Source organism: Ochotona curzoniae, unplaced genomic scaffold, assembly GCF_017591425.1.
Source record: "Ochotona curzoniae isolate NIBS_2020 unplaced genomic scaffold, NIBS_Ocur_1.0 contig_66, whole genome shotgun sequence".
NCBI classification, from domain to species: Eukaryota; Metazoa; Chordata; class Mammalia; order Lagomorpha; family Ochotonidae; genus Ochotona; species Ochotona curzoniae.
Window position 1 is genome coordinate 24,649,065 of NW_024466512.1, and position 14,252 is coordinate 24,663,316.

General features: G+C 48.2%; 1 protein-coding gene and 2 non-coding genes across 3 annotated transcripts; 1 reads left to right on the top strand and 2 right to left on the bottom strand.

Moving 5' to 3' along the window:
- The first annotated feature begins 1,328 nt into the window (after positions 1-1,328).
- MORN4 (MORN repeat containing 4) lies at positions 1,329-12,291 on the top strand. Its single transcript, XM_040991825.1, has 5 exons — positions 1,329-1,422; positions 8,606-8,697; positions 10,358-10,472; positions 10,838-10,947; positions 11,203-12,291. The coding sequence occupies exons 2-5, from the start codon at positions 8,631-8,633 to the stop codon at positions 11,349-11,351; spliced, it is 441 nt and encodes a 146-aa protein (XP_040847759.1). The 5' UTR covers positions 1,329-1,422; positions 8,606-8,630; the 3' UTR covers positions 11,352-12,291.
- On the bottom strand, positions 5,490-5,596 carry LOC121164399. Its single transcript, XR_005885074.1, has one exon. It is a non-coding gene; the product is annotated as a U6 spliceosomal RNA (small nuclear RNA).
- On the bottom strand, positions 6,187-6,379 carry LOC121164395. Its single transcript, XR_005885073.1, has one exon. It is a non-coding gene; the product is annotated as a U2 spliceosomal RNA (small nuclear RNA).
- Positions 12,292-14,252: the final 1,961 nt, after the last annotated feature.

Genomic DNA, 14,252 nt, shown 5'->3' on the forward strand with positions numbered 1-14,252 from the left:
GGCTTCAGGTTGGTGCATGTCTGGCTTTTGTGGCCTCTTAGGGGAGTGAATCAGTGAAAAGAAATTTTTCCTCTTTATGTCTTCTCTCTGTTTATCTCACTTTCCAATATAAATAAATAAATCTTTAAAAATAGGCATCAATACAAGTATGCACTTAGCATAGTGTTTTTGATACATAAAGAACACTCCAGAAATAGGAGCTTTTTAGTGATGTTGAGACTATTGTTAATGTTGGTAATGCTGAAAGTAACCAGACCTGAGATAGTTTTCAGCAAAGGTCACCACAGTCAAGAATGTTTCATAATCCTACTTCCTTGGGTCAAATTGCTGCTGCAGCTAACTAGAAGTATTGAGTTTAAAAGGCTATTGTTTAGCTGTATGAATGGGAATGTCTTAAAGTTTTCTGACTAAGTAAATGAATTATTCTAGCCAAACAACTAACCAGGGTTTTCGGTTACTCCTTTCAGTTACAAGGAATGCTTGTCTTCTCCTACCTGGACTTGATAATTCGATGATGTCTTCCACTTCGGCCCCATCAGGCATGGCCATAGACATGGTCTCTGAAATCTTTCATCTAGAGCTACAAATCATAGCCAAGAGATGTTCCCAGATTTATGGTTCTCTGTAGAATTCTGTGGCTTTTTCTCTATGGAAACCCTTCAGAACTTCCATTATCTACTCCCTCAAGCTTAATTTGCCCTTTTGAAAAGAGTGTCATCTTTCTCTCTTCTCTGTGAATCTGCATTTCTGATCAAAATAATTTAAAAAATCAACATTTGTGCTGTTGAGTTAATAAACAGATGGGTTTTGCCGGGAGAAAGCTTGTGGGAAGATGGACTCCAATATTGGAGCGGTACTTCAACACAAAGGGTCGACTAATGACAAGGACAACACAGATCACCGCAGTGAAGCAGCTGTCCTGCCCTGCGCTTCACAAATGACCAAAGCTGCGCGTCTAAAGCCAGATTTAGTGTTGTCCTCCAACTCCACCTCGGGGCCATTTACGGCCGCAGGCATGAGAGCTAGCGCTCTCGGAGGCTTTCGGTGTGGGTTTTGGGGACGCTTAAGGTCAACACCTCAGCCAGGTTATCTCTGGGTTGGACGAGACCGAATACTCCGCTGGACCTGCGTGGCCGAGGCGGGATCACCGCTCGACTCCACCCCTCTCTCAGATTCAGCTGGGCTCTTCAAAGCACTCAGACCCGCACAAAGATGGCGCAAGGGCGGACTGAGCCAATGGGGAGTGGCGTTGCTCCTGGTTGTCCAGGCAACAGCCAATGGGCCGCGGGGATTGTGCTCGGTGGGGCTGCCCGGAATGTCAGCGTCAAGTGGGGCAGGTACTGGTGAAACTGACTGAGCGCCGCGGTCCGGGTGGATGGAGCCGCGTCTCTGGGCGTGATTGTCCTGAAAGACCGAGCTCAGGTTGGCAGGTGGGAGGATGCCGGGCCCATGGGGTAACTTTAAGTGATTGAGTCGGAGACGGGACCGCGATTGAGGACGGCGATTCCATCCTTGGAGCGCTCCCCTGAGGGCAGCAGCGGCGGGGGCGGAGGCGGGTGGGTCTCGGATTCGGGGTCGAGGCCTGGGAGAGCCAAGTCCCTCGGGTTGAGGAGCAGCGTTGGGAGGGTATGGCTGGCAGACCTGGGTGTGCCAAGACCCTGCGGGTGGGAGAGCAGCCACGCATGGAGGGAAGCGGCTGGGCTGGAATGCGCTGGTAGCCTGGGTTTCCCTGTGTGTGGCCGGGCCCGCGTCTTGTCACGTTCTGGTGGAGGGACGCGGTGGGGCTGGAAGGCTAGAGTGTGCGGGCAGCCGGGGGTTCTTCAGTGGGAACCAGCCACGTGCCTGTCACACAATGGTGGAGACACGGCCCACAGGTCCACGCTTGGAAGTTGGTGGGTGTTGTCCCTGCGTTACTCTAGCACCGATAGAAATCACGCTCCCCTGTTAGACCCCGGCCTAGTCATTCTCATTTCCCTTGGAATACCATTCTGACAGCAGTGACCCTCAGAGCTTATGGCCCCAAGTCATCGTGGTCACCATCATCTTTTCAAACATCCTTTCTGCTGTCTGTCTTTTCTCCCCATTTTCTTCTATACAACCATCTCACAGTCTTCCTAAATAAGGCCTTTATGTATGGTTGTTTGCCTTTTCAAGTGGAAGGAGGGAAGGTTAGAATAAAAATCGTTATTTCAAATTCATTTAAAAAAATACCTTAAAAGAGGAACTGACCTTGTGTCACAGGGGGCTACACATTCCACAAGCAACCTATGTGGACTCCAGTTCAAGTCCTGGGTGCTCCACTTCAGATCCAGCTCCTGGGAGAACAGGGAGGATGGCTGGAATACTTGGACTGGGACCCTGCCATTAGAAGCCTCCATCACATTCCAGGCTCCTGACTTAAGAATGAATTTTTGTTTGAATTTCTACCACAGCCAGGACTGGGCCAGGTGGAAGCCAAGAGGTTTCTCCTGTGGGTGGCAGATACCCAAGTGCTTGGGACATCATCTAGTGCTTACCAGGAAGCTGGATCAGAAGCACAAGTGAGACTTGACCCCAGGCACTCAGATGCGGGGTGCAGGTGTCCCGCACCGTGACTGAATCTTTTGTGCCACAAAGCCCATATCCCTAGCTCTCCAGTCACATGCTGGCAGCCTTGCCCAAACTTCATGTTCTGCGATCTGAGAAGTTGCTGCGTTAGACCTGGTATCATGAAGACCCTCTTGAAGTTAGATTTTGTTCACCTCCTTGCTGCTGTGACTTTTTTAGGGCATGGAGAATCAAAATTCCTGGAGACCCACTGTAGTCTCATTTGGTTACAAGTCAACCTTAAAGCACTGACAATTGGTGATTGGTATTTGCCCTCTGATGAGGTGTTTCTGAGCCATAGCTGCCCTTAAAAAAGGGGAGCCATCCATTCACAAGTGTCACAGGTTACTAAGAATGCATGGATATCTGTAGTAAGTTTGATTTATTAGAAATCTTTCCGACATGGAATGACAAATTTCACTTACTGTCTCCAAATTCCGTTTGGAAATATCTGGGGCAAAATAAAATAAAGGTAGCAGGAATATGATCTGTGATTCAGACTAATGGTATTGGTTTATAGGGAAAACTAGTAATTTGGGGGCTGGTGTCACTGCTTGGGACACCCACGTGGCATATCTGAGTGCTGCTTGGCATCCAGGCTCCGCTGCTCCCATCCAGCTTCTTGCTAATGCACCTGAAAGGCGGCAGATGCTGGCTCCCAGGTACATGATTCCTACCACCCGTGTGGGAGACCCAGATGGAGTTCCTGGCTCCTAACGTGGGCCTGTCTGAGCCCTCGCTGTATGAGCACTTGAGAAGTTGTAAGACATTTTAGGTCATAAAAATATTTTTAAATGGTAATTTTCTTTTAGGTAAATGTTTGGACTGATCGTTTGTAACCAGCTGTCAGGAGTGCAGAAAGGGTAAAAGCCAATGAGAATCATCTGCTTATGAGTAGATTCCACGGGTATATGGAAAGCCTACCCCCAGGCCATCTGTTCTCTTTAAATTACCTGAATAACTGATACAAATATTGACTTGCATCCTTCATTGACCATTGAGCCTCTCCGTCTTCATCTGTACCGGAAATGCCGTCTTTAACTAGATTTGTCTCAATGACCATGGTTACTAGTGAGATTCCTTTTTTGCACAGCAGCAGTGCAGCTGACTTTTAATTAGCATGGCTAATTACAACAGGCATAAATTAAGATCTTGACATTGTTCCAAGCAGTGACAGTATCACTTATTTGGACACATGTAGCAGATTCTAGCCAAATGTTCTCAGCCATGGCCTCAGACCCATGGACTGTACATATGGTTTCCCTTAATTAGTACTTTTGGTTGTAGTCTGGGGAATAGACATCATTTTGACAAGCAACTGCTGAAGCAAATATGCTGTCATTCCCCTAGAAGAAAAAGGAGTAAATGGTTTAATCATCATGTCAGAGATTAAACCACCTCCTGGGAGACCTACGTCATACATCAGAGTAGCCTGGTTTGCGTCTCTGGTATTCCAAACTGCTTTTTTGTTTGTTTATTTTAATTGGAAAGTCAGATATACAAAGAAGAGGAAAAACAGATCTTCCATTCACTGATTCATTCCCCAGTGGCTGCAATGGCCAGGGCTGAACTGATCTAAAGCCAGAAGCCTGGAGGTTCCTCCAGGTGCCCCATGCCGGTGCAGATCCCCCATGCCGGTGCAGGGTCCCAAGGCTTTGGGCCGTCATGACCTCTTTCCCAGGCAGGGAACTGGACAGGAAGCGGGGCTGCCGGGACACGAACTGACACCCATATGGAATCCTGGTGTGTGCAAGGTGAGGACTTTAGCCGCTAGGCTATCACACGAGGCCCATATTCCATCTCCTGCTCATGCAGTTGAGAGGCATTATATCATAGGCCAAGGACTAGAGTTCTTGCAGACTGTCAGATTCTGATGAATGCATTTTAAAGAGAGAAAACAGCTGTGATTTGCACTATAAGCCAATTTTTGGAGCTGTGACTTAATTAGACCTAGGCAGAGTTAAAAAAAAAAGGTCTGTAACTATCAAAATGCCTGTCTGGATCAGAAAGAGTTTTCCACTTCAGTTCTGGTGGAAAACTGCCACTCTTCCCCTCATGAATGTTGTATTTGCACTGGAGTCATGTTGACCTCAACCTCGCCACACACTGATGCTGGGCTGGCGATAAGAGCCTTGCGAGCCTGAAATTGGATGCTGACCACAGGGAACACTGTAGGTGCTCACTCCTCTGAGGAAGCAGCCCCCCGAGGTTCAGAGGGGCTGTCAGCCTGCAGTCCTGACTGCTATCTGAAGAGACAGGAAACTCCCAGAGGTGTGACCCCTTAAACATCTCTCAAAAGGCCTCCATTAAACAGGCTAGAAATACAACTTTCTCTGTATTTGGGTAAGAAAACAGGAATTCCCAGAATTCATCAGTCCTCATGTCTGAGAGATGCCTAGAGGATGCGACTGAGTCCCGCTGGTGCTGCCCAGACCACATGATTTTCACAGCAGATCATCTCTGGACTTTGGGGGTATCTGATTGTAAAACCAGTGTGCCGCTAATGCCTTAAGGTGTGGCTAAAGAACAAAGGGGTGACAGCTTTAAGTTGATTTTTCTCTGCATGATGTATACCTCACTAGTCAAATTTTCTGTTTTTCTATTTCAAAATGTTACCTGAATTACATTGGTAACATTTTTATCTTAAGCAAAGTTTTTTTTAATTTATTTTTTTATTGTTAATAACATTATATTATGTGATACAGTTTTATAGGCGCTGGGATTCCCCCCACCCCTCCCACAACCCTACCCCCATGGTGGATTCCTCCACCTTGCTGCATAATCACAGTTGAAGTTCAACTGGGATTCCTTCATTGCAAGCATATACCTAGCATAGAGTCCAGCATCTTATTGTTCAGATAAGTTCAGCGGCTTCTAGGGGAGACCTTCTCTGGTCTGAAGGTAAAAATATGGAATGCTTCACGAATTTGCGTGTCTTCCTTGCACAGGGGCCATGCTAATCTTCTCTGTATCGTTCCAATTTTAGTATATGTGCTGCCGAAGCGAGCACTTAAGCAAAGATTTTAAAGAAGTTTTCATTATAGTACATAAATGTGAGCTTAGAAGTCTTCCTTTTTAAAATTTTTGTATTATCATTTTATTTAAAAGTCAGAGAGACAAATAGAGTTCTTCCATCACTGGTTCACTCACTGAACACCTGCATAGCCAGGACAAGGCTAAGCCAGCCGAAACCAAGATCCTAGAACTCCATCCAAGTCTCCCACATGGGTAGCAGTGACCCAAATACTTGAGCCATCATCTGCTGCCTCCCAGGATGAGTATTGCCAGGAAGCTAGATCAGAAGCAGAACTAGGTCCCAGCACGGTAGCCTAATGGCTAAAATCCTCGACTTGCTTGTGCTAGGATCCCATATGGGTGCCAGCTCATATCCTGGATGCTCCACATCTCTTCCAGCTTGTGGTCTGTAGAGGATGTAGAGCAGCAGAGGATGGCCCAAAGCCTTGGGACCCTGCACCTGCATGGGAGACCTGAGGGAAGTTTCTGGCTCCTGGCTTTATATCAGCTCAGCTCTGGCCATTGCAGATGGAAGGTCTTTCTCTCTGTTTCTCCTCTCGTAGAACTGACTTTCCAATTTACAAAAAAAACCCCAAAAAACCAGGCAGAAGCAAAACCAGGACTCAAGCCAGGCACTTCGATGTGGAATATGGGCATCCCAGTGATCCCAGTGGTGACTAAACCACTGTGTGTCAAAATGCCCACCCCTAGTTGTCCCTTTTTAAACTGACAAGAACAGATACTACACTTGATCTTAGCCAAAAGGCCGAGAGGTGATTTAGTTGTCCCTTTTTAAGGGAGAAGAAGCTAACAGTGGATACAGGCATGCAGTGTTCCAGTGACTTCATGTGCTCTGTTTCATTTAATCTACCTGCCAACTCTGTAAAATACATGCTCGAGTAGTAGCTCTAAGGATGAGATTTACAAACACTTAAGGAACTTGTGCGTGGCTGTATAGTGAACTAAGATTGGAATTCAGGCCCGACTGCTGTGTTACATTGGGAGGAGCATTAGGCTAGGGTCATGTAAGTTTGCATATGACCAAGAGGAGTCCCAGAGTACAGCTGCCAGGGCTCTGATCACATAGGCCTGCTGGGTGATCTTCATTAGTTTGTCATCTGTGTACCTCAGTTTCCTCAACTGTGAAGTAGAAATGGTGCCTGCCTCATACAGTCATTGGGAAATGAAATTAGAGGATGTGTTTATCACATAGGATCCATAAGAAGTGGTCCATAACTGTTGGTTCCTGCTGCACATTTCATATAGCTTCTCTAGGGGCTGCTCAGTTGGTCAGAGAGGGTTGTGCCAGGTGGGCTAGAATGCAAACAGCCCAGTGCCATCTCCCACCACAATTTGGAGAAGACAAGTTTAATGTCCTTGTTTTAGTTGAACATTTTAAAAAATGATTTATTTATTTTTTATTGGAAAGTCAGATATACAGAGAGGAGGAAAGACATGACTGGAGCTGAGCCAATCCAAAGCCAAGGGCCCAGGAGCTTCTCCCGGGTCTCCTGTGCAAGTGCAGGGTCCCAAGACTTTGGGCCATCCTCTTTTGTTTTCCCAAACCAGAAACAGGGAGCTGGATGGGAAGCAGGGCCACCGGGACACAAACCAACACCCATATGGGATCCCAGTGTGTGCAACATGAGGACTTTAGCTATTAGGATACTGGGGCCTTAGTTGAACATTTAAAACATCATTTATCAGGTCTTTCTTGTGCTGCAGAGCCTACTCTTTGTAATTCCATCTTGGTTTTCTATAATGGAGTCATCCATGTTAATACTGGGCATGGTTCAGCTTTTCTGGGACTTGGAGAAGAGAATCATTGGCACTGGGTCTTAGAATTGAAGAAGCCTTAGGTCTGACCCCTTGGCACTTGTCAAATAGGTTCTCAGATGCCTGTGGATCAGGTTGTGAGTCCATTATTAATCTTGGGAGATTTGTCAAGGATGGCTGATAGTCCAGAGAGCTTTTCCCAAAGAGTATTTCTAGTTAGTGGATTGGGAGTCCACAAACTTGCAGTATTCTCATAGTGTACTTGTTAAAAAAAAAAAAAACTGTAGATTCCCAGGCTCCAACCACAATCTGGTTCAGTGGAGAATGATTTGGGCCTAGGACTCTGTATTTTCATAATCACTTGAGAAAACCTTATATTGTTTATATTTGGAAAAGATGAAGGAATGAATGAAAACACCTTTGCCAGTATCCCAAGGGCTAGAGCACCTCACTCAGCCAACCCAGATCCAGTGAGAGTGAGTGCAGGAATAAACAAATGCTGCTTCTTACTGGGAGAGTTTGCCATGTTACATTGCAATGATATGAATAAAGGCAGAAATACAGTGCTCATTTTTATGGTCTATCCAGTTATCATGCCTTCCTTGCAAGCTTTTTCCCTTGTAGGTGTTGGCTACAAAGCCAATCCTGCCTGCTTTCTGTTGCTATATTTATTTTTCATAAACACTGTTTTCATCATATTCCATCCCTGTTCACAAACCCCTTAGAGACTTTCCTCTTTCCCCCATCTTAGCAGCTTTACACTCTTCTGCCTAGCTCGCCCAGATCTCCTTGAATCAGTTTGACCTGACAGTGGGGGTTCCCGCATGGGAGCAAAGGGGCCAGCCATGGTCAGGGGAGGTGGCTGCTTGTTCTAGCTCGGCCACTAATCCACCTTCTAACCTCTCTGGGTTGCTGTTTCAGCATCGACAGGACAGATGAGTCCACTGGGTTAATTCAGATTAAAGATTTTGTTGACTAAGCACATAGTAGGTATTGAGTTAGTCTTTATAGATTCATACTCCACTTTCAGGTCATAGGAAATTGGAACCTTTAAAGCCAAGAGGAGGATAATGTTGGTTGGGCGGAGGTGTGATAGTGATGGTAGTGGTTAGCAAGGTGGGTATTTTTAAAGCTCTCAAGTCAGTGTGGATATGGCAGCCTGGCAGCCTTAGAGGGCATGATGGCAATGCATTGTATGATACTGTTACCCTTTGCTTGTTTCCTACAGTTTTCGTTCTTCTGTAACCATCACCATGACCCTGACAAAGGGCTCCTTCACCTACTCCAGTGGGGAGGAATACCGTGGCGAGTGGAAGGAGGGTGAGAAGGACCTCTGGTGGGCAGTACCTGGTAGAAACGCTATCTAGCTGAAAGGCAAAGGCACCAGGACAGCCAGCCAACTCTGCAGACCTCATTTCCAGCCCCAGGACTTTCATTCAGCGTGTCTTCTCTTTGCTCTATGTCAGGGTTAAAGAAAGAAGTTAGAAAACACTCTTGCTTATCCAACCCCCATACCTGAGTTACATCTTTCCATTTCTAAATCTGAAAGGGTATTGTAACATCCGTTCATCCTTTAGTGGTATTATTTGGGATTTTTTTTTCAAAATAAATGGTAATGTACCCAGCAGAGTACAGTGAATTATTTTAAGTCCCCATAAATTATAGAGTACAGAGTTCAGTGCAATAACTTGGTTCCAGGGAACTTTAAAGAAGAAATGGGAAGCTGTGAAAAGCAGGGCAAACACTAGGAACAAATGACATTCATCACTTTGAGTTTCCTGTTGCCCACAGCTCATTGCCTTTGCAAGTCTTCGTTCCTAGGATTAGTGGAATTTTTTGGAGCCTGGCTCTATGCAGGAGGAAAGTTAATGATGCTCAGTTGGAAATACATTCTGGCTGCTTTTAAGTCTTGAGGGTCCAGTGCCCACAAACGAGGCACTGCCCTGAGAAGCTGGACTTCCTGACCTGCTCAGATGAAGGGCAGTTCCTGCTGTCGCCTCATCCTTTTCACATTAGAGCCCTGCAAGCCGGTCCATGTATGAGCCTCGACAGGTGCAGACGTGGCAAGACTTGTCTCCTTCCATCTGGACTCTTTTCTCCTGCCTCCCAAACACCTGCTGTCCCCTTGAAGGTGGCCTGTTGGAGAGCCTGCTCTCCTGGACTCTCTAGCCATCAAAGGAGCACCCTCACCTGTGTGTGAAGGGCATAACTGCTCCCCCGGAAGCGTGCTGTCTTCTGGGCCCTTCCACGGGAAGCACAGCTGTATCGACTGAATGAAGCTCAGCTAGTGCTGCCAAGGAGGCCGCCAGACTTGTCCAGCATCCTCACAGAGCTAAGGGAGACTTCAGAGACACCCTGTGTGAAGGCCAACATTGGGAGCTGCTGAGGCAGGCTGCCGGCTGCGTCTCACATTCTTTCTGCTCTGCTCAGAGCTCTGATCTCCAACAAGTTATTTAGCTTCTCCTTGCCTTGATTTTCCAATCTGGTAAATGGAACAAAATAGTAGTCTGTCTACTTCATAAGGGTGTCATGAGGATTAAATTAGATGATAAATGCAAAGTGTCTAAAAGACTGGCTGGCTCACAGAAAAGCGCCTATAAATGCTATTATTTATTAAAAGGCAGAGAGAACAAGCAGAGAGCTCCCATCTATGGTTAAATTTCCCAAAGGTCCAAACAGCCCATACATCTCAACCTCTCAGCCCTGCTCCTGCCTCAGCTGGGGGTAATTTCAGGTGTCCTCTCACCTTTTAGACTTGGGGGATTTTGCTCCATAGATGATGGGTCTGTCTAAGATGAGCGGTCTCGGGAGCTAAGCTTTGCTGGTGCCCAGTTTGGGTAGCAGGCATTTGCTCTGAGTGCCATAGCCTCTCTTCTTTGCTTTGTGGGTAGGAAGTGGGAGGTAAAGGATGCTGGGGGAGTGAGAAGGGGCCCGAAGGCTACTCCTTTCCCACCTGACACCTGTCCATGTCTTTGCTCAGGCCGCAGGCATGGCTTCGGTCAACTGATGTTTGCAGATGGTGGCACCTACCTGGGTCATTTTGAGAATGGGCTTTTTAACGGCTTCGGGGTGCTGACCTTCTCAGATGGGTCAAGGTGGGTATCAGACCATTCCTATCTCAGGTTTAAATAAGGGAGGCTCTGATATAAGAACAGGGCAGGTAAGAAGTGAACAGCACTTCTGTTGATCATGTGTGAATCTATCTGAAACTTGAGTGAGTGACCTTCCCCCACTTCTGTTCCTTGCTTGACATGAGGATTTCACACCACATGTACTCTTTGACCCTGCTTTGCTGGCTGGGAATGGGGTGGGTGGGGCTGGGGAGAGCCCTGGGGTCAGTAGGCATAGCTCTGTCCCAAGACTTAGTAAAGAGCACGTGGGGGGGGTGGCAGCTGCTGACAGCAGGGAACCTAGACAATGAACATGCCCAGTAAAGGCTGACATCTTGGTGTCTCCACAGGTATGAGGGGGAGTTTTCCCAGGGCAAGTTTAACGGTGTCGGAGTCTTCATTCGACACGACAACATGACCTTTGAGGGGGAATTTAAAAATGGTAGAGTCGACGGTTTTGGTAAGTTGCCATATAGCAGCCCGGGGCGGGGGTGTGTGGGAGGCGGACGTAGCAGGATTGATATACTTACCTCTGTAGTGTGGCGCTTTCCCTGCCTACCCATTGCTCACAGTGATGGGGCCCCATCACCTCCCCGCCAAAACTCACCTGGCTAGCCATCCCAAGGACAGCTGGGAGTGTTTCCCATCCTTGGCCTGGACGCCCCAAGCTGACCTCTGGGACCTTAACACGGTGCACTCTCGGTCCTCCTCCAAGGCCTACTAACTTTCCCGGATGGCTCCCATGGTGTGCCACGCAATGAAGGCCTATTTGAGAATAACAAGCTGCTGAGGCGTGAGAAGTGTTCAGCCATCATCCAACGGGCCCAGGGTGCCTCCAAGTCGGCCAGGAGCCTCACTGCCTGACGGGGTCCTGGGCACCAGCTGGCGAGGAACTGGAAGGCGAAAGGCCTCGCTGTGCAGCCTCTGTGAACTAGCGGGGCAGATCAGAGCCACCAGCAGAACCGTGGAGAAGCAGCCCAGCACTGCAGTCCTCCCTGTGGGTCAGGTGCTCTCTCAGTCACAGGAAATGGTGAAGGGGCTGGCTCGTGGGCCCTGCCGCCTTGGCCAGCAGTCTTGCCATTTCTTCCTCCTCATGTGAACAAGGAAGAGGAAAAGCCACCTTGACTCCCTTGTTACCTTATTCCTACGCCTTAGGATTACCCAGTGCACACCACCTGTGGCCTGTTCCCACCTTCGGCCGAGTGACAGAGAATCACCTCTTCACTCTGGCTTTACAAGGGAAAGATGTGCCCCTGCGAAGAGTGGTGAGAGGGCTGGTGACCTTGGCTTTGGCTGGACAGGCTGTTGTCCTTCCCCTGCAGCAGATACTCCCCCACGGGGCCTCTCTCTTCTTAGCTGTCAGCCAGGAACCCTTGATGGGATCATCAGGAAAGACACACGTATTAGTCATTTATCCAACCTGTATTTGTTGCTTGCACCAGGGCAAAGGGCAGAGGGAAGCAGGTCACCTGACATCCCCCAGGCAGGGATGGCGTGCGCTGATGGTGTGTCAGCATCAGCCACACCACCTGCATCCTAGGACTGTGGTGGACTAAGGGACATGGCTCCCTGCCTTTGGTTCACTGTGACTCTTCTGCCATGTGGCCTGGGATCGGCTCTCTGCTGATAGGATTCCTGCCCAATTGTTACCCTGTGACCCACACACTCGTCCCAGTCCTGATCCTCACACTGCTTGTCCCTCGGCAGTAGTTTGTGGTGGAAATCATAGCCGTGTGCCTCTATTTATTCACTGAATTGTACTGTACAACAAGTGTTCGTGAAGAATAAACAAATCACAAGAACTGCCTCTACTTAGTTTGCTTTCTTTTCCTGAGACTTGCTGTTTCTGCAGATCAATCAGATGCGCTCTGTCTCAAGACCTCTGCAGAGTGGGAATGAGAGTTTTTTGTTTGCTTATTCTGTTTTTATTATTGGAAAGGCTGATTTACAGAGAGAAGGAGAGACAGAGAAAGATCTTCCTTTGGTTGGTTCATTCCCTAAGTGGCCATAAGGGCTGGAGCTGAGCCGATCCTAAGCCAGAGCCCAGAGCCAGGAGCTTCTGGGTCTTCCACATGGGTGCAGGGTCCCAAGGCTTTGGGCCGTCCTCTACTGCTTTCCCAGGCCACAAGCAGGGAGTTGGATGGGAAGTGGAGCAGCCAGGACATGAACACACTGGCACATGTAAGGTGAGGATTTTGCCACTAGGCTATCATGCTGGGCCTTTTCTTTTAATAAGATAGGCAGGCTCAGGTTGCCCAAACCACTAATGAGGCAGGCCCCTGCTCCAGCTGCCTTTCCATTGGATTCCTCTTCATCTAAACGTCAGAGTGCTAAGCCCTGACACCATTTTGCTGGGCTGCCTCAGGCAAGTCAGGTCCTGTCCAGCACCCTCCCTCAGCTGCCAGCCTTGGCAGTGCATCATGTGGCTCAGTCCTCAGCCCTGAGGAAGGCCTCCTATTGTCCTGGCTGCAGATGAAGCTCTGGGAGGTACAGTGGATTCTCCCAAGTCCCATAGGTACACTAAAGGGCAAGTCCAGAACTTAAATCCAGGCCTATGGAAGCCCCAAAGCCAAAGCATTAGGCTGCCCTCACCCCTCCCCACCTTGACTTTTTCCCCACCCTGGAAGGCACTGTGAGAGAACCCCAGTGGTAAGCTCCAAGCTTTAGTGCAGCCCAGATGACTATTTACTTTACTTCCTTTTTTTTTTCCCTACAGATTTATTTATTTTTTATTGGAAAGGTAGATTTACAGAGAGGAGAGACAAAGATCTTTCATCTGCTGGTTCACTCCCCAAGTAGCTGCAACAACTGGAGCTGAATCGATCTGGAGCCAGGAGCCAAGAGCTTTTTCTGGGTCTCCCTCACAGGTACAGAGTCCCAAGGGTTTGGGCCAGCCTGTACTGCTTTCCCAGGTCACAGGCAGGGAGCTGGATGGGAAGTGGAGCAGCTGGGACATGAACTGGTGCCCTATGGGATCTCAGCACACACAAGATGAGGTTTTAGCCACTAGGCCATTGTACCAGGTCCAGATGGCAACTCTCTATTGAAACCTGATCTCATTCATCTTCTTCTCTAGCCTGGGCCCTTAGCTGGGACCCATCTCAGATGCTCCCTCTCTGTCTTCAAGGGCCAGAGGGATAAGAAAGAGTGGCAGGGGCCTGGCGTAGTAGCCTAGTGGCTAAAATCCTCTCTTTGAATGCACTGGGATCCCATATGGGCACCAGTTTTAATCCCGGCAGCCCCACTACCCTGATTGTAGCCTGGGAAAGCAGTCGAGGACGGCCCAAAGCCTTGGAATTGTGTATCCGCATGGGAGACCCAGAAGAAGCTCTTGGCTCCTGGCTTTGGGTTGGTTCAGCTCCAGCCGTTGTGGCCACTTGGGGAGTGAATCCGTGGATGGAAAATCTTCTCTGTCTCTCCTCCTCTCTGTATATCTGACTTTGCAATAAAAAGAACTAAATCCTTAAACAGAAAAAATAAATAGTGACAGAAGAGCTCTCATCTGCTGTTCACTCCCCAAATGCCTGCAGTGATCGGGCCTGGGCTGGGCTAAAGCTGAGAACCAGGCACTCCATCCACATCCGGCTTTGGGGGTTGGAATCCATCGTCTGAGCTGCAGAGCAGGAAGCTGCTGCCAGGAGCCAGAGCTGGATGTCAGACCAGGGCACTTTGCTACAGGATCAGGCTTGTCAACCGGGCTGCCTGTTCATACCTATTTAACCACCTTTATTATTTTTGTTAAGATTTATTTATTTTTGTATTGGG

Bases quoted from the DNA above. Each gene is read 5' to 3' on its own strand.
- MORN4 (XM_040991825.1), top strand. From the start codon at position 8,631: ATGACCCTGACAAAGGGCTCCTTCACCTACTCCAGTGGGGAGGAATAC. The intron at 8,698-10,357 runs GTGAGAAGGACC...GTCTTTGCTCAG, and splicing joins CCGTGGCGAGTGGAAGGAGG to GCCGCAGGCATGGCTTCGGT. The intron at 10,948-11,202 runs GTAAGTTGCCAT...TCCTCCTCCAAG, and splicing joins TGGTAGAGTCGACGGTTTTG to GCCTACTAACTTTCCCGGAT.